Source organism: Pseudophryne corroboree, chromosome 1, assembly GCF_028390025.1.
Source record: "Pseudophryne corroboree isolate aPseCor3 chromosome 1, aPseCor3.hap2, whole genome shotgun sequence".
Classification (NCBI taxonomy): domain Eukaryota; kingdom Metazoa; phylum Chordata; class Amphibia; order Anura; family Myobatrachidae; genus Pseudophryne; species Pseudophryne corroboree.
In genome coordinates this window covers 897,825,918-897,846,491 of record NC_086444.1, presented here as the reverse complement: position 1 = coordinate 897,846,491, position 20,574 = coordinate 897,825,918, and the positions used below count along the sequence as shown (strand labels likewise).

The window sequence follows — 20,574 nt, the reverse complement described above, 5'->3', positions numbered from 1 at the left end:
CAAATCTGGATACTGTGAACAGGGAAGTATGGTTGTATGGTGATGGCGAATTGTCCACACCCACCATGCTTAATTCTTTTACAGTGTTAGGCTACCCACAAAACAGTAATTAGATAGACAGTAAATAGGTCAACCCCATATGGTCGACATGCAGTAGATCGACAGGGTGAAAGGTAAACAGTAGAAACGGTTGACAGGTACAATCAGTCAACAGGGTCACAGGGTCGACATTGAAATGGTTGACACAAAAAAGGTCAACACAAGTTTTAAAAAATTTTTGGGGTGTCATTATCTGTTTCATCATATGTGACAACAATTAGTGCAAACGTATAACCTTGCTGGCTCGCTTCGCTCGACATGCTTTGGGCAGGTTACTCTTCCCAACTGTAGTGCATGTGGATGGTAAATCAAACAAAAGCTGAAAAACATGTGAAAAACTCTCAAAAAACTTGTGTCGACCATATGTGTGTGGACCATTGTAATTTTGACCTTTTGTACCTGTTGACCTTAAGTCCACAGTAATGCCCCTGACACCATATTATGTCCCCACAGTAGTGCCCAACACCATATTATGCCCCCACAGTAATGCCACTAACACCATATTATGCCCCCACAGCATCTGGATAGCCACAGTAATATGCCACAGTGCCTGCTCGTTGTCAAGGGTTCCCCTCACAGCTGCTGATGCTTCCGCTTCCAGGACCCTGGGACCCCACCACTGGGCAGGCCGCAGGCAGTTCCAGAACACCGTTCCTGATGACGTCATCTTCCAAAACACCTTCAGGAATGGTGTTCCGGAGTGTTCCGGCTCAAAAAATACACAATACAAAAGCATTAAAAAAAAATCTAAGTTTATTTATAAAATGATTTAATAATTTGAAATCAATGAGAAAAATGTATGAAAAATTATTTATATTAAAAAACTAGATTGAACCACCAAAAAACCTGATAATTTTTTTAAAATTAACATCTTCTTGTCCTTTGCAGCAGTTTTCATAAATAACTCAAGTACTACCACTAGCTGTCCTTTTGTAGTCAGTAGGGCTGATGCAGAGTTGGTGTCAATTGGGAGTACCTGTAAAAATTAAATCCTCATGTAAAATTGCATATTTCCGCCCACTGAAATGTAGACATTGCAAGAAAGCACAAGTAGCATATGTACCTGGCTTATGTGAGAGTCAGATATACTGTAAGGCATTACAGCCTCTCATATTTTTAACCATTTGTTTTGCTTGCAAAATATAAGCGGCACATTCACAAACAACCAATCAAAGGGCCTAATTCAGAACCGATCACTGCATTAACACACAATCGCACCCTGAAGCCCTATGTGGAATGCGCACGTGCAGCGGCCGCACTGCGCGTGCGCACACAGCATACTTGCCTACTCTCCCGGAAGCTGCGGGAGGCTCCCGTTTTATGGAGTAGCCTCCCGCACCCCTGGAAAAGTAGGCAGGTCTCCTGCATCCTGCTCGCACCCTAGTGATGCGGGCAGGATGGAGAGATAATCTCCCATATTCGCAGGTCCGTTGGGTTTGGAAGGGGCTAAAATGACGCAAAATCGCGTCATTTTAGCCCCGACCCCTTCCAGTGGACCCGTGAATCGTGGCCTTTTTTCTCGATGTGGGGGCGGGGCTTGATGATGTCACAGCCCAGCTCCGCCCCCCCATCCACACACACACACACACACAAAAAAATAAAAATAAAGTCTCCTGCAGCATCTCCTCTCCGGGCTTCTCCCGGAGAGGAGGAATTTAAGGTAGGCAAGCATGGCACACTGTGAGATGCGAAAGGAAGAATCTCACTGGTGCGACCGCCTCTGCCTGACTGACAGGCAGAGGCGGTCGTGGGGTGGGCGGGGGCCTGCCAGCGTCGTTTAGACACCGTTGGGGGGGACACGGTCCAGACACGCCTACTTGGGCACGGCGACCCAAAACATGGTGGGTAGCCGGCTGCCTCCGCAGCTAGGCTGTGTAGGCAGGGAGCTACTCGCTGGGTGAGAAAGCATCACCGCCATGCTATGCTTTTGCACATGTGCGGTGGGGGAGGGGGGGCTGACATGCAGGGTGGACTAGCCCTATGCTAGTTTTAGTTCGTAGATGTGAGTTTTTATGCACATCTACGATCAGTTCTGAATCGGGCCCCCAAGCTGTTAATGTCATTATCATCACCATCTGTCTGGTGTTTGCCCCTGCCCAATATTTCTTTTTCATGCATATTTGTCTGCCAACATCTCCACATTTCCTTTTTTATTATGTTGTAAATGTTTTGGATTTATAGGCTTCCTTTGCCAACCAGATAAAAAATTAAATGCACCCAGCAGTGTAATGCAAATGCCCAGATTGCAATTGTTGACTTCCCACTGTAAAAGGTCCTATGCCGATATCTATGAGTCTGTCTGGAGACACGCATGGTAGAAACTCTAGCTAACTATCATTTTTTGATAATTCACTGCATTCATTAACACTTACACATTTATATTTAAAGTAGTTCTTATTCCAGGATTACTTATGTACAGTACTTATATTTTGGACTTGCCACTTGTTGTACGCTATTATGTCTAGTTATTCCCTCTTTCTTCCACTGCCTTTTCATTTCTCTCACAATTTTCCCCCTTCTCTTCCAATCTCCTTGCCCTACAGCAGCCACTTCTGTGTCTCCCCTTCCCTGTTTGTGTCTCTTTCTTCCCCTCTTTCTCCCATCTCTCCTTCTTCTCCCATTTCTCTCCCCTTTCCTCTCTGTATGCCTCTCCTCTCTCCCCTTTCCTCTCTTATTTTCTCTCTTCTCCTTTTTTCCTCATTGTTGACTCTGTTTGCTTTATGCTGGGTACACACCAGGCCATAGATTTTCAACCTTTTACAACTCGTGGCACACTGAACAAGATTTAAATATTGCCAAGGCACACTCAAATATAATGGTGCTGCATGGTGCAGTTGCATGTCCTAGGATGTCATGTCGCAGCTTCTCCATAGGTAACATCTGAGCCACGTCTGAGAAGGCAGAGCCCAACACTGCCTGGGCCTGAAATTAGAACTGGCCCTGCAGCCGCTAAACCCATCAGTATTGATTGTTCCAGGGTCTCAGTAGCGGCAGCACACTGACGGGCCTGGCTCTGCTTCTATGGCAGCACACCTGGAGACTGCCCAGGGCACACTAGTGTGCCATGGCACAGTGGTTGAAAAACACTACACTAGGCGATATATATAACATTTGCTAAGCACCAACAATTTACAGAGTACATTTTCTATAAGGTATACAGACATAACAAAGAAAAACACACAACACAAAAATGATAAGATGGCCCTGCTGTGAGTCAGTTAGAGAGTTACATAGAAACATAGAGTTTGACAGCAAATAAGAACCACTTGGCACATCTAGTCTGCCTCTTTTTTATCCTTAGGTAATCTCAACCCTTTTTGAACCTTAATTCTTTATAAGGATATTGATATGTCTATCCCAAGCATGTTTAAATGGCTCTACTGTCTTAGCCTCTACCACCTCTGATGGGAAGCTATTCCACTTATCCACTACCCTTTCTGTGAAGTAATATTTTCATAAATTTCCCCTGAACCTCCCCCCCCCCCCCCAGTCTCAGTGCATGTCCTCGAGTTCTAATATTTCTCTTGAAGAATGTTTCCCTCCTCTACTACTTTGTTAAAACCCTTGGTACATTTGAAAGTTTCTATCATGTCCCCCCCTTTCCCTTCTCTCCTCCAAACTATACATGTTAAGAGCTTTCAGTCCTTCTGGGTAAGTTTTGGAATGTAGACCATGCATCATTTTAGTTGCCCTTCTTTGTACACTCTCTAATGTATTTATATCCTCCTGAAGATATGGCCTCCAGAACTGGACACAGTATTCCAGAAGAGGCTGTACCAATGACCTACACAGTGGCATTACTGTATTTCTTCATTTTTGTGCTGCTGATTCCTCTCCCAATGCAACCCATACTTGCCGACCTTCCGGCTACCTCCTCCAGGAGGAGGCAGCCAGGTCAGTACTGCAGGGGGCGTGGCGCAGCATATAGGGGTCGTGGCGGAGGGCACAATAACCCAAAGGGGACAGAGAGGTGGTGAGACATCAAAATTGCGTCATTGTGGCCACGCCCCGCTACACAATGCTGAGATTACCGGCATTGTTGGGCAGGGGACGGGGCCATGATGACACGATTCTGAACCGCATCATCAGCTCCTTCAAAGTGCAAGAGGGGATTGTGTGAAGGTGCGGGGGGGGGGGGCGGGGGCGGCAATCCGGGAGACTTGCCCCTCTTCCAGGGGGGGGCGTGCGTTCCCCAAGGTTTTCGTGAGCCTCCCGGCCAGTACGGGAGAGTAGGCACATATGATGCAACCAAGCATCTGACTAGCCTTTCTTATTGCTTTGTTGCATTGCTTTCCTGCCTTTAAGTCACTTGAAATAATTACTCCTAAATTCTAGAGATGAGCGGGTTCGGTTTCACTCGGTTTTACTCGGATTTACTCGGTTCTCAAAACGGCATCTTATTGGCTCACGGATGTCACGTGTTTTGGATAGCCAATAAGAAACATCCGGATAAAACCGAACTGGCGTTAATTCTGGCGTTACATCCTTCTCAGTAGTTTCCATTATAGTACCCTTAATACTATATTTAGCCTTTGGGTTTTTGAGACCCAAGCACATGATTTTGCATTTTTTAGCATTAAACTGTAGTTACCACGTTTTTGACCATTTCTCTAGTCTACCTAGATCATCAATCATTTGTTTTACCCCTCCTGATGAGTCTACCTTGTTGCATATCTTTGTGTCATCTGCAAAAAGGCATGTTTTCCCTTCAATACCATTTGCAATGCCACCAACAAAGATATGAGAGAGCAATGGTCCTAGTACAGATTCTTGGGGTACTTCACTGGTAACATTTGCCTCCATAGAATGCACTCCATTTACTACAACTGTTTCCTATCCAGGTTCTTAACCATTTTACTGTTTTATAATCCAATCCCACACTCTCAAGTTTATTAAGCAGTCTGTGATGTGGGCCAGTGTGAAATGCCTTACTAAAGTCTAGATATGCTACATCTACAGCCTCCCATTTTATCTATTATTTTAGTCACGGAGTCCGAAAAATTCAATAAGTTAAATATATTGTTATTGTGTCACTGTGACAGAGCTAAAATCCTCTAGCATCACTTTGCACCAAAGGTGATAACATATTGGGGCTAATTGAGAGTTGATCGCAGCAGCAAATTTGTTAACGGTTCAGCAAAACCATGTGCACTGCAGGTGTGGCAGATATAACATGTGCAGAGAGAGTTAGATTTGGGTGGGTTATTTTGTTTCTGTGCAGGGTAAATACTGGCTGCTCTATTTGTACACTGCAATTTAGATTTCAGTTTGAACACACCCCACCCAAATCTAACTCTCTCTGTACATGTTATATCTGCCCCCATAGGTGTGCGCAGGGGGGGTGCCTGGTGCGCACAGGCACCCCCTAATGTCTGGCACCCCGATCTCACATGCCTGATGCAGCGATTGCCGAGCAGGCTGATTACTGTCCCCTCTGCGCTGCACCCTGCAGGACTGCATTACTGACCGGACGCCTGGGTTAATCAAGGGTGCCACTGCCACCGGCTTTCAAATTCCCAGCTCTACCTCCATGTACAAAAACAGTGTGATGTGATGTGATTACGTCATGCTGCTCGCACGTCCATCCGTCACACGCCCAACTCTCTCCTTCTATGCTATGCCAACGCCAGCCACTGATGAGGAGCAGCATGCAGCCAGCGTTCCTCTTAGGAAGACAAATTCAATACTGGCAGACGGCCGGCAGCAGCTTTGACACGTCACTCGTTTTTCCAGCAGCAGCAATAACTAGTCTGCGACTGTCAGTGTCAGTGAGTGACTGACTTGTATCAGAAAAAATATTTTTCAAAAAAGTAAGTCCTTACTCCAATTATTTGAAATAGGTCCACAAATTCTTTTATCATGTAGTGGGTCAGTTCTCCTCAGTATTTGATGATGAATTCTTAATCTCAAAAAGAAGAAGAAATGACAGATCTGGTGCAATATTGTCTGATCAAATGAGCAGAGTGTATTCAATTAAACTCACATTGAAATCATATAAACAAGCCTGTCACCACAATCAATGGGTAGGTGTCATCACAGATGTCAGGTCCCCTTCTATTAATCGTCCCAAATCAGGGTTCAGCGACCGAGAAACAAGTTCTCAAACTCAAAAAAAGAAGAACGAAGTCTAGTGCAATATTGTCTGATCAAAATAAGCAGGATAAATTTATTACATTAAACTCACATAAAAACATAAAATACAAGCATATCACCACAAATTGTGGGTGGGAATCATCACAGATGTCGAACTCCACTCTATTACCCGTCCCAGATTGTATTGGGGTTCAGAGGCCGAAAGCCCGGGATTCCTTCACCTCGTCTGGTAAATGGTGGATATAGTGATGTTATTCCCTGGAGTCGGTCTCACCAGCACCTAAAGCTTTTCGGACAAAAACGTCCTTCCTCAGAGGCATGGTGAGAGTACAATGGGCTCTTATATTTATACCCCTTCTAATTGACTAATTGGGCTTAATTTTCCCGCCAGAACGCCCCAAATGACATCATAAGAATGCACCGCATCTCTCAAAATAACATCACTTCCTGTTTTAAATAGATACTCCTATCTATTTTCCGCTATCCACGGCCGAAATCGCTCCGTTTAACTTCCGGCGGAAGTGACGTATCGGCTCAGCGTTGTTTCCGGAAGTTTAACATGCGTTCCACCAATCTTCTCATAACACTTCCGTAATCCAGTGATGCGTTCCACCAGTTTTCTCCTTTCACATCCGGATGTTATCTCTTCAGTTCTCCGGCGAAAAGGGAAATAAGGACAGTCAGAGTTATATTCCGTCCATTTTCTCAAATGCTTTTAAAGTGCAGTGCATTCCGAGTCGTAAATGAGTCCAAAAAAGAGTCCATAAATAATCCATAAAAACATAGAAAAGAAGAGAGATAAACTTATATTAAAAATATGTTCATAAAAACCATTTTATTTCGAATTCCCCATTTAGACCATTTGGGACCAAAGTATTTAATTTAAAAATCCACCTCATTTCTGTTTTAGCAAGTTTAGACTCAAGGTTCCTATCCTTCCAATTTGTTTGAATTGTCTGTATGCCAAAAAACGATCTGATTTCATTGGGATTGCAGTTGTGTTTTGATTTAAAGTGCATGGAAAAAGTATGGGTCTCTAACCCCTTTTTTACATTGTAAATGTGTTCTGCAAGGCGTGTTTTTAAGTTTCTCGTGGTTTTACCAACATAAAACATCCCGCATTTGCACTCCATTACATAAACCACATTTTTCGTATTGCATGTAATGAAGTCCCTTATTGGGTACTTCATTCCATTAATCTCAAATTCCTTAATTTTGGACTCCCCTTTCACATTGCGACACATAACGCATATCCCACATCTGTGGAACCCCTGAGTCCGCGTGCTTGTTCTCTTATTAACCTCTATTGCACTATGAACCAATGAGTCTTTTAACGTCTTGGCTCGTCTATAAATAAAAGAGGGTTTATCTGGTAATTGATTAGCTAATATGGGATCTTCCTTTAAAATATACCAGTGTTTCCTAAAAACAGACTCAATTTCTTTATGGTGATTGTTAAAATTACATAAAAACGCCCACTGTTGGGTGTTTCGTTGTTCTTTAACTCGATTAGTATCTAATAATTGGCTCCTATCCATCATTTCTGCCTTTTCTCGTGCAGCTTTCACTTTCTTTATATCATATCCCTTATCCTCAAATCGTGATTCTATTTCATTAAATTGTTGTATGCAGACTTCACTATCCGTACAGTTCCTCTTAATACGTAGGAACTGTCCATAAGGAACCCCATCAAGCCAATTGTCGTGATGCATACTTGTCCTATCTATGTATGCATTAGAATCTGTACTTTTCCTAAAAGTTCTTGTTTTTAATGTACCATTCTGATTATATATTGAAAGATCTAAAAAATTGATCTCAGTCTGACTAATTGAAAAAGTCAGTCTGATATTGGCGTAAACAAGACATCATCTATGTACCTCCGCCATGTCACCAGGCCCGCCCCCAGTTGGTCATCCTTCCAGATGACAGATTCCTCCCAAAATGCCATAAATAAATTGGCATAGCTGGGGGCGAACCTGGTGCCCATGGCGGTGCCCACATTCTGGACATAATAGATACCACCCTTCAAAACAAATTCCTTTTGAAGGGTATCAGATTTATTCTGAAAAATAATTATTTTTATTTTAATGGTATCTATTATGTCCAGAATGTGGGCACCGCCATGGGCACCAGGTTCGCCCCCAGCTATGCCAATTTATTTATGGCATTTTGGGAGGAATCTGTCATCTGGAAGGATGACCAACTGGGGGCGGGCCTGGTGACATGGCGGAGGTACATAGATGATGTCTTGTTTATATGGAACAATACGGAAGACAGTCTCAGTAATTTTTGTAAATTTCTGAATAATAATGACGCCAATATCAGACTGACTTTTTCAATTAGTCAGACTGAGATCAATTTTTTAGATCTTTCAATATATAATCAGAATGGTACATTAAAAACAAGAACTTTTAGGAAAAGTACAGATTCTAATGCATACATAGATAGGACAAGTATGCATCACGACAATTGGCTTGATGGGGTTCCTTATGGACAGTTCCTACGTATTAAGAGGAACTGTACGGATAGTGAAGTCTGCATACAACAATTTAATGAAATAGAATCACGATTTGAGGATAAGGGATATGATATAAAGAAAGTGAAAGCTGCACGAGAAAAGGCAGAAATGATGGATAGGAGCCAATTATTAGATACTAATCGAGTTAAAGAACAACGAAACACCCAACAGTGGGCGTTTTTATGTAATTTTAACAATCACCATAAAGAAATTGAGTCTGTTTTTAGGAAACACTGGTATATTTTAAAGGAAGATCCCATATTAGCTAATCAATTACCAGATAAACCCTCTTTTATTTATAGACGAGCCAAGACGTTAAAAGACTCATTGGTTCATAGTGCAATAGAGGTTAATAAGAGAACAAGCACGCGGACTCAGGGGTTCCACAGATGTGGGATATGCGTTATGTGTCGCAATGTGAAAGGGGAGTCCAAAATTAAGGAATTTGAGATTAATGGAATGAAGTACCCAATAAGGGACTTCATTACATGCAATACGAAAAATGTGGTTTATGTAATGGAGTGCAAATGCGGGATGTTTTATGTTGGTAAAACCACGAGAAACTTAAAAACACGCCTTGCAGAACACATTTACAATGTAAAAAAGGGGTTAGAGACCCATACTTTTTCCATGCACTTTAAATCAAAACACAACTGCAATCCCAATGAAATCAGATCGTTTTTTGGCATACAGACAATTCAAACAAATTGGAAGGATAGGAACCTTGAGTCTAAACTTGCTAAAACAGAAATGAGGTGGATTTTTAAATTAAATACTTTGGTCCCAAATGGTCTAAATGGGGAATTCGAAATAAAATGGTTTTTATGAACATATTTTTAATATAAGTTTATCTCTCTTCTTTTCTATGTTTTTATGGATTATTTATGGACTCTTTTTTGGACTCATTTACGACTCGGAATGCACTGCACTTTAAAAGCATTTGAGAAAATGGACGGAATATAACTCTGACTGTCCTTATTTCCCTTTTCGCCGGAGAACTGAAGAGATAACATCCGGATGTGAAAGGAGAAAACTGGTGGAACGCATCACTGGATTACGGAAGTGTTATGAGAAGATTGGTGGAACGCATGTTAAACTTCCGGAAACAACGCTGAGCCGATACGTCACTTCCGCCGGAAGTTAAACGGAGCGATTTCGGCCGTGGATAGCGGAAAATAGATAGGAGTATCTATTTAAAACAGGAAGTGATGTTATTTTGAGAGATGCGGTGCATTCTTATGATGTCATTTGGGGCGTTCTGGCGGGAAAATTAAGCCCAATTAGTCAATTAGAAGGGGTATAAATATAAGAGCCCATTGTACTCTCACCATGCCTCTGAGGAAGGACGTTTTTGTCCGAAAAGCTTTAGGTGCTGGTGAGACCGACTCCAGGGAATAACATCACTATATCCACCATTTACCAGACGAGGTGAAGGAATCCCGGGCTTTCGGCCTCTGAACCCCAATACAATCTGGGACGGGTAATAGAGTGGAGTTCGACATCTGTGATGATTCCCACCCACAATTTGTGGTGATATGCTTGTATTTTATGTTTTTATGTGAGTTTAATGTAATAAATTTATCCTGCTTATTTTGATCAGACAATATTGCACTAGACTTCGTTCTTCTTTTTTTGAGTTTGAGAACTTGTTTCTCGGTCGCTGAACCCTGATTTGGGACGATTAATAGAAGGGGACCTGACATCTGTGATGACACCTACCCATTGATTGTGGTGACAGGCTTGTTTATATGATTTCAATGTGAGTTTAATTGAATACACTCTGCTCATTTGATCAGACAATATTGCACCAGATCTGTCATTTCTTCTTCTTTTTGAGATTAAGAATTCATCATCAAATACTGAGGAGAACTGACCCACTACATGATAAAAGAATTTGTGGACCTATTTCAAATAATTGGAGTAAGGACTTACTTTTTTGAAAAATATTTTTTCTGATATGCGCCATTGTGAGAAAGAATATCTATATACATTGTAAATTATTGTGGTGAAGTTGTGAGACACTACTCTTTCTTATAGGCTGCCATTCAGAGCTAGCGCATCTGAGATCAAAATTATTTGTTGTAGTGAGTGACTGACTTGTAAGTAAGCTGCTGCAGCTTGCAGGGGAAAGAGAGGGGGAGCCAGACCTGGCTGAGGAGGAGCACTGTAATTGCATGAGTGCCATCAGGGGTGTTTGGTGCACACCACAACATCTGACAATGTATCTGCTTTATTAGGATTGGTACAAAGGTGGATATTTTATATGCGTTGACCATCAATAAATGGTGCTAGACACGCCCAAAAGGCGGTGCTAGACACACCCCTCCGACGGTGCACCCCCTAATAAAATGTGCTGCGCACGCCAGTGTCTGCCCCCCCCCCCTGCAGTGCACTTGGTTTTGCCCAACTGCTAACAAATTTGCTGCTGCGTTCAACTCTGAATTAGGCCCATTGTACAGTTTTATATTAAAATCACAAAACTCATATATCATAACATTATTACCCACATTGGCCTTCATTCCGAGTTGTTTGCTCGTTAGTGTTTTTCGCAACGGAGCGATTAGTCGCAAACTGCGCATGCGCAATGTTCGCAGTGCGTCTGCGCCAAGTAAATTTGCAAAAAAGTTTGGTATTTTACTCACGGCTTAACGAAGAAATTTCTTCGTTCTGGTGATCGGAGTGTGATTGACAGGAAGTGGGTGTTTCTGGGCGGAAACTGGCCGTTTTATGGGTGTGTGCGAAAAAACGCTGCCGTTTCTGGGAAAAACGCGGGAGTGGCTGGAGAAACGGGGGATTGTCTGGGCGAACGCTGGGTGTGTTTGTGACGTCAAACCAGGAACGAAAATGACTGAACTGATCGCAGTGGCAGAGTAAGTCTCGAGCTACTCAGAAACTGCTAAGAAATTTCTTTTCGCAATTCTGCAAATCTTTCGTTCGCAATTCTGCAAAGCTTAAATTCACTCCCAGTAAGCGGCGGCTTAGCGTGTGCAAAGCTGCTAAAAGCAGCGAGCGAGCGAACAACTCGGAATAAGGGCCATTGTCAGCTACGGAATAAAGCACAGAAATGTATTTGTCTGCAGAATAAAACTGGACAACATCATTACTTTCTATCTTTACTTCAGTTATTATAGTTTACCTGTTAAGATTGGGAGCCATAAATGGGAACAATATGTTTGTATTGAAATAATTTTATATATAATAATATAACATAATGCGGCAAACAAAGGCAGGGGCAAACATAGGATTTCTGGAGGGGGGATTCCCAATGTTTGATTTTTAGAGCAATTGTCGCCAGCTCATAAAGGATGCATAATTATCATGTAACAAGCTATTGTATGCCCCAAACAAAGTGCAGTTGATAATACAGTACTTCACACATATGCAGGCCCAATGATCATGGTAAGCCACTTACCAGTTTCTCTCTTTGGTGCAATGATTGAGCACTCAGATCCACAGACACACACACACAGCAGACTCGGTGGGAAAATCTGCTGCCACTGGGCATGTGCAGCAGCTCCCTTCCACCATTTATACTGCATGTAGTGGCCGCTGGCCAGGCTGTGGGGAAGGAAGGGGATCCTGGGCAACTAGGACCCCCCTACCCCTGCATTTGCCTATGAAAGGCACTACTTCTTTAAGATAATATAAATAATATTGGGGCAGATGTATTAACCTGTAGAAGGCATAAGGAAGTGATAAACCAGTGATATGTGCAAGGTGATAAAGGCAGCAGCCAATCAGATCCTAACTATTAATTTACATATTGGAGCTGATTGGCTGGTGCCTTTATCACCTTGCACATATCACTGGTTTATCACTTCCTTATGCCTTCTCCAGGTTAATACATCTGCCCCATTTTTATTATTATTATTATTATTATTATTATTATAATTATTATTGTTATTTATAAAGCAGTTCACCTGTAAATGAAGAGTATACGTGAATATACCAGAGTAACTTTACTCATGTCACTTTGACTTTGCTACGTCCTGCCACCAAGCTTTCTGTTTGGTCTCCAACGTTAGGGAAACTGGAGGTTTTGAGAGTCTACTTAAAATCCTTTCAGTCTTAAACTATGCATTAAGCACATTTTGGAGTTCTGACTCTACGCAGTAACAGAGGCTCCATCTCTGGTCTTATGCACAACACAAACAAAGTATACTTACCTTGTGCCAGTATGCGGGTATAATACAATGCGGGTATAAGACCCTAGCACTGCACAAAAAGCTGTTGTTGTGCACATGCTCCATCTTCCTGAATATCACTGGGAAGATGTCATCAAAGACATCACGGAGTAGGAGGGACCCGTTTGCCAGCACAAGATTAGACGCAGAGGGGCTGAGGAGGGGCCGCTGCTTAAAGCAGAGGGCCCGCTGCACACGTGCCCCCAGGGCGCTAATATGCCTGTGGCAAGACTAATAATGGTTTTGAAATGAATAAACAATCGGATGCACATAGCAATTGTTTTCTCTGCTGCTTGGCAATTCTCAAGACATAAGTACAAAGGGCCTAATTCAGATTTGTTCACTCACTAGCATTTTTCACTGCGCATCGATCAGGGCACTACTGCGCATGCGTATGCACTGTAATGCGCAGGCGCGTCGCAGGGGTACAAAGCGGATCATTGCTGTGTGATGGGTTTTACGAAGAATCCATTCGCACAGCCGATCGTAAGGCGATTGACAGGGAGAAGGTGTTTGTGGGTGGCAACTGACCGTTTTCTGGGAGTGTTTGGAAAAACGCAGGCGTGTTCAAGCGTTTGCAGGGCGGGTGTCTGACGTCAATTCCGGCCTCGAACAGGCTGAAGTGATCACAGCGGCTGAGTAAGGTCAGACCTACTCGGAAACTGCACAAACTATTTTTGTACAGGGTGGCTGCACATGCGATCACACACTTGCACAGCTAAAATATACTCCCCTATAGGCAGCGACTATCTGATCGCAGCGCTGCAAAAAATAGCTAGCGAGCGATCAGATCTGAATTAGGCCCAAAGGGTATATTTATTTTACTGACTTTACAACAGACACACACACAGCAGACTCAGTGGGAAAATCTGCTGCCACTGAAACACGTTGAGCCCCTAAACTGGCACTCACTGCAGACTATTGCATATCCAGACCAGCATTAATAATTGAAGTATAATTACAATCCTGGGTCCACCGCCCACCTGCAACGTTGCAGCGAGATCTTCTTGCCCTCAGGGATCGCACAGCTTATCAAACCTAGGGACAGAGTAATAATTTTCTAACTGCTGGATATTATACTGGAACTTATTGAACTTGTCTGCATCCAGTGACTGTGGAGTCTATTCATGAAGCAGTGAAAAGTGTGGAGAAGTGTGCCAGTGGAGAAGTTGCCCATGGCAACCAATTAGTTGCTACATATAATTATACAGAATGCACTTTATAAATGTTACTTCAACACTGATTTTCTGAAATAGGCAACTTCTCCACTGGCTCACTTCTCCACTCTTTTCACTGCTTTATGAATAGACCCCTGTGTCTTTAAAATGTAAAGAGGTACACCTGTCACAAGTGCACAAGAAGAATGGTTAAAGCCTTTCTTAATCTACTCTAATAGACCGGTCTGTGGACTCTTTCCTACCCATAGTGCTGGTCTTTCTTTTGTTTCTACATTCACAAATATATCCATCTCAGGGATTTCTGGGCATTCCCCCACTGTGACGTGAACGGTGCTGCTGTGAGGCTCCACCCCTTTCCCTGAGACCCCACCCCCATTGCAAGCACACACAGAGAGCCAAGTCTAGAGAAACCCAAATTGTAAAGTATCTATTGGTTTCCTAAGGCCAGTACTGACGGGAGAGCAAAGGCGTGCGCAGGGGGGGGTGCCTGGTGCACACAGGCACCCCCTAATGTCCAGCACCCCCCTCACACACGCCTGTAGCTGAGTCATTGCTGAGCTTGCAGTTCTATTCCTGACTGTACGCCCGCCCACGCTCTACGCCCGCCAGCACAGACCTCCCACCAGCCAGCACAGACCGCCCGCTCTATACGACCGTCCGCCGGCTCGCTACGCCTGCCCACCCCCGCTCTCTACAACCACCCACCCCCGCTCTATACACCCGCGCCCGCCCTCCACCCGCCGCTTCCCTCTCTACACCTGCCCGCTACGCCCGGTCAGCAGGCTTGGTGAAATGGGAAGAGGCATGCCACTGCAGGGGCAGTAGATGGTGCATTTGTCAGCTGCACCCGCTACTGGAACCCACATCTGAACAGGACTGCAGGGAAGGAGGGGGTGAAGGAGAGAGAAAGGACGTCAATAGTCGTCTATGCATGGAGTGGCAGGCGGCGAGGAGCGCTCAGCTGCAAGCGCACCCACAACAAGTAATGTATATTATATAATGTATTTGGAGAGGCACTATGTGTCACATAATGAGTGGGGGGGGGCACTGTGTGGCATATGTATTTAGGGGGCACTGTGTATTATATAATGTGTTTAGGGGGTAGTATGGGATCTATTCAGGCCGGGGCGCAGCCGCGCATTCACACGTGAGGTAATATGAATTTTGCCTCATACCATGTGGCGTAATGTCAATTTTGGCTCATATCGTGCGGCGTAATGTAAATTTTGGCTCATATCACGCGGCGTAATGTTCATTTTAATTCATACTGTGTGACGTAATGTCAATTTTATCTCATACTGAGAGGCGTAATGTCAATTTTGGCTCATACCATGTGTTGTAATGTCAATTTTGGCTCATACTGTGTGGCGTAATGTGAATTTTATATCATACTGAGTGGCATAATGTGAATTTTGCCTCATACTGTGTGGCGTAATGTGAATTTTCTACTATACTGTGCGGCATTATGTGAATTTCGGCTCATACTATGTGGCGTAATGTGACTTTTGGCTTATACCATGTGGCGTAATGTGAATTTTGGCTCATACTATGTGGCGTAATGTGAATTTTGGCTCATACTGTGTGGTGTAATGTAAATTTCATCTTATTCTGTGTGGCTTAATGTGAATTTCGTCTCATACCGTGTGGTGTAATGTGAATTTTGCACCAAGGCCCACCACTCTCTAATCCACCACTAGGTCAGAGATAGATTGGGGAAGTGTAAATAGCGATACGATAGAGTGGCAGCTAGAACTCAGGATTATGCCGTAGCGGACAGTCAGTAGTGGATACTGGTTGCACCATTATGTTTCATTTTATTTCTCTGGGGTGTATTATTTCTACTTGTATTATTAGGAACTAGGAATAAAATAGATTTCACCATGTGATTTTACTTAGAGAATGTAAAACAGTGATCGACATGTCCCTGGGCGGTGCTAGAAATGCCCAAAAGGCGGTGCGAGACACGCCTAAAAGGAGGTGCAAGACACGCCCCTCCAGCAGTGCACCCCCTAATAAAATTAGTTGCGCACGCCTATGCGGGAGAGATGTGTGCTGAGCGATCTTAGCACAGACCGCTCAGCACACATCTCTCCCCCCGCTCTGCACAGTGTGATGTGTGCTGAGCGAAGGGGTGGCGACGGGAGGGCGCTCACTTCACACAGCGCTGAAGTGAGCGACCCGCTAGATTGAGCCTTCATGCAGGCCAATCTAGCACCAGCGATAGCGCCGCGCGGGGCCGCGCATCGCTATCGCTGGAGGGCATACAGACGACAGATCCGTGCTTAAAATCTAAGTAATCTAGTCAGATTGCTTGGATTTTAAACATGGATCTCTCCGTGTGTACCCCCCTTAACTCTCAAGATCAGAAGAGGATTGAAGGCTGCTCAGTTTAACCCCTAAGATAGAAAGATAGATACTATATATATTTCATCTGTCTCTGCACATCCGAAGCTCATTACTACTAAACAAACACACACTGATATATTCTGCAAAGTACTATCACATATTAAGGAACCAAGAATATCAACAAAGCCAGATTTAAGTTTTTCCTGTAACTTACAAAGGAACTATCGCCATTATAGCGGGTTCTTGTCTGCAACGCTGTTACTGCTCATTCCCTTATATTTTCAACATTTGCAGTACAGCTACAGTACATATCATCATTCAAAGTCACAACATATTTAGCCAAAGCCAATCATTGGGGAGAATATCAGTCCTAGGGCTCCATTCAAGAATGAGGCATAGCACTTTAGCAGCGGCATTCTGTATCTGCCTAACAGCAGTGAGCATGGCTTGCCGCTGTTTGTCACTGTCCCACTTACTGTATATCATTAATGAATGGTATTAGTGATACGGTTCCCATTGCCAGCAATGGGGACCCAGCAAAAGCCTTTCCAGCTTCTGCGTAGCTTTATAGGCTTAGCTAAGTCTCCGCTGTGTGGAAGCACAATGCACATGCGCAGCCAGCTGTCACATATGTGCATTAGTGAACAACACATTGCTAGCAGCGGAAGGCTAATAGAACAGGGTAGAATACACTGGTGACAAGGAGGGCCCCACTGGACTTTTCTGGACAGGTAAGTAATGTTAAATACCAGCTGCATAATATCATTGTGATACTAACCGAAATATGCCGCCAGTAATCAACATCTGTAACCAATAGATCTTCTTGTCGGTTAAATGATCATGTAAACATTTACATAGAAATTAACAACTTTTCTTTCTGAACATTATGAAAGAACAGGTTCAAAAGCAGACCACTGGGTGGCAGAATGTTCCTGTGTGTGCTGAAGGTGACTGGGAAACGTTCATCAAGTCATCTTTGTCTCTTTTAAATCATTTTCACTAGTACATTCAGAATCTCTCTCTCTCTCTCTCTCTCTCTCTCTCTCTCTCTCTCTCTCTCTCTCTCTCTATATATATAAACTGTAATCAATGTTTGTATGTTTGCAGTTACAAATGTCAGAAACAGTAACATCAATAAAAGGAATCAACAAATACAATCATAGTGTGGGTGCAGTTTTTGACATACTTTGAAGTTACTAAAGCAGATATCTTTCTAATCCTGTTTAAAAGTGAGACATAGCAAAGAAACTGCACTTTGTTTTAGTGTATGTGCATGAACTAATTTATTGTTGGGTAAAATGTATGTATCAGTTGTAGTCTTCAAAGACACTGTATGCACATCTGTAATAATAATAATAATAATAATCTAAAGTTTCTAACTGCTGCCTGAGAGTGGCTATACAGTAAACGTTATAGAAGGCTGTGCATTGTAGTACGGGTGACTGTATATGTTCCTAAGAAGAGTCACTTGAAGACTTGATCCTAGCATGTATTACCCAGTGCTTGTGGAACACACAAAATGGGAAACTTGTTTTGATTAAGAGCTAGCATGTCATTACAATGACGATTAAACACAGTCTCAATGTAAACATCACCACATTTGTTAGTTCTGGCAGTACCCTTGGGCTGTGTATATAGCTGAAACCTATTTTAAGGCTTCATGCAGGACTGTGTATCTGTGCTGCATCAGTAAACATGTTATACATGACGTTTTGGCTATCATTCTCCGAAAGCTTGACGTTAGCAATTCCCAGTGATCAGGGGTGATCAAAGGGTCTCGTGCAGTTGACTTCTAATCTGTGATCAAAAACTAAAACGATGTAGAAGTTTTCTCTACAAAACAAAACCTCATAAATTATAAGTGCCACAATATGTGTATGTGCCTAAACCAGAAGCTACCTAAGTAATGTACATGTACATCCAGGAGAACAGTAAAAGTGACATTAGCGCATTAGCTCAAGCACGCCACTGTAAATGACTGTGAGTGACTTGTTGCTTTCAGTGCAAAGTTAGAGACAGAACACAAAGGTAATAAGTAAATGAGTCTCCTTACCTTGGACACATGAAGAGGCTCTTGAAACTCACTTCCACCTTGCAACCTGAAGCCCCAGGGTGCTCCTCCACTCATTGTAACACAGATATAATCCCCAGTGCCCATTTTTACTTGCTGTAGTGGTTGAAATAAATTCCTTTGTTGCTGGTGATAAAAAAAGTTTTTGGAAGTTAGACCTCTGTGGTCAGACAGTAACCAGGTTTCCAGAACATGCACAGCTCTACTCTGATGCTTATTGCACATTGAAATGTAGTTACTGAGGAGGATAAGATACACGCAGAGAACTTCATGGACCAGCCCACTGCTTTGTCACAGGGGTAGATCCATCCCCCAGTTCCTGGGAAAGTATTTGATATTTTCCTATGTAAATCTTTGCATCATCCCACTCCAAGTGCTTCATTTATTATGGGAAAATAAGGTTGTTCGAAATAATATTTTTAGGCAAATTACTAAATTGAGCAGATTGAGGAAATGGTACAATATATTAATAAATGATTGCAAAAAAAAATAAAAATAAAGCTGGGTACATTCAATTGAACGGGCAATATATCGTGGGCACGCTGGCAGCCAGCGATACAGTATGTCTGTGAAAGACGTTGTTCACAGACATATCGCATCAACCCTGCAATACTGCCGATGGCCGATATATCTGCAGATATATCGCCACATCGTGCTGTGTTTGCTGCAGAGGCCGCTGGTGACTGACATCACAGGTCATCGGATTAACTGGATGGTCGTACCGTCATCCTAGTGTGTACCCAGTATTAGACTAAATTTAAGAAAAGCTTTGATAACTCGCACACTGACTTTTCAAATTGATTTTGAATCCAGCAAAATGTTTGCCCCTGAATGGTGTGGGGGTGGGGGTCTAATTACTACACCCCCAAAATGGGGTGTTTTCTCACACCCACTGCACGAATATGCCTAGATATGGCTCTGGCGTAGATAATAAAATGGTTGAAATTACTAGTGAACTATGGGCCTTATTCAGAGTGGGACACAGATGCTGTGTTTGCACGCACGGCCGTGTCTCAGGAGTCTGCGTATGTGCATCGGCTACAGTGTGCATGCACGACCTTCACTATGCGATTGCATCCCGGATGGATGCAATCGTGTAGTGATTGACAGGTGCTGGGCATCCGTGGGCAGCAACACGTGTTGGGGTGAGGATAGCAGGAAATGCAGCCATGTCATGCCCATTTTCAGGGTTGCCCAATGACGTTGCCCGCATTTTCTGCGATAGGAAACATGGCGCCAGACCACCTGCATATGCAGCCATGCTGCATAGTCAAGGGTCAACCTTTATTTGAGGTTTTTGCAATGTAATTACAATTGAATTGCAGACGCATCACTGGGCAGTGCGACACATACTGGGAAGCCTTGCCCTGTGGGACAAGTACAGGGGAAAAAAAACATAGCTACATCAGCACATGACACTGTAATAAGTATCAGGTGGCAGAAGACTGCTGGATTTGATGCACTTGAAGATTATTAAAGTAAGAAAAATGATAAGCACATGAGGGAAGAGGGCCCTACTTGTGAGAGCTTACATTCTAAAGGGGAGGGGTAGACAGACAGTGGTGACTCAGACAGGGTACATAGAGAGCGTGGAACAGAGGGTTAAGATGAGATTTGGCTGGGTTTGGTGAAGAAGTGCGTCTTGAGAGACCGTTTGAAGTTTTGTAGCGAGGTGGAGAGTCTGAGGGGGAGAGGTAGGGAATTCCAGAGAAATGGAGCAGCACGTGAAAAATCTTTGAGGTAGGAGTGGGAGGAAGTAATCAGTAGGCAGGAGAGTCGGCGTGCATTAGCAGAGCTAAGAGGACGGGTGGAAGTGTAAAGGGATATAAGGTCAGAGATGCAGATGGGAGAGGAGTGGGTGAGGGCTTTGTAAGTGAGTGTGAGAAGCTTGAAATTGTTTTCTGAAATGGAAGGGGAGCCAGTGAAGGTCTTGTAAGAGAGGAGAGGTGGACGTAGTGCGTTTGGTGAGGAAAATGAGCTGGGCAGCAGCATTGAGGATAGATTGGAGTGGAGAGAGGTATTTGTCAGGAATGCCTGTCAGGAGGAGATTACAGTAGTCTAGTCTAGAGATGACCAGTGAGTGGA

General features: G+C 43.4%; 1 protein-coding gene across 2 annotated transcripts in view; it reads right to left on the bottom strand.

Moving 5' to 3' along the window:
• The window catches only part of SYNPO2 (synaptopodin 2), a 419,056-nt gene extending 400,359 nt beyond the window's left edge, over positions 1 to 18,697 (bottom strand). The window contains exon 1 of one of the 2 annotated variants that reach the window (XM_063920230.1): positions 18,472 to 18,697. In XM_063920230.1, coding sequence (XP_063776300.1) covers positions 18,472 to 18,576 — 105 coding nt within the window. In that variant the 5' untranslated portion in view covers positions 18,577 to 18,697. The remainder of the gene's footprint in view (positions 1 to 18,471) is intronic. The other variant, XM_063920229.1, reaches the window with a different exon arrangement.
• Between the last annotated feature and the right edge of the window lie 1,877 nt (positions 18,698 to 20,574).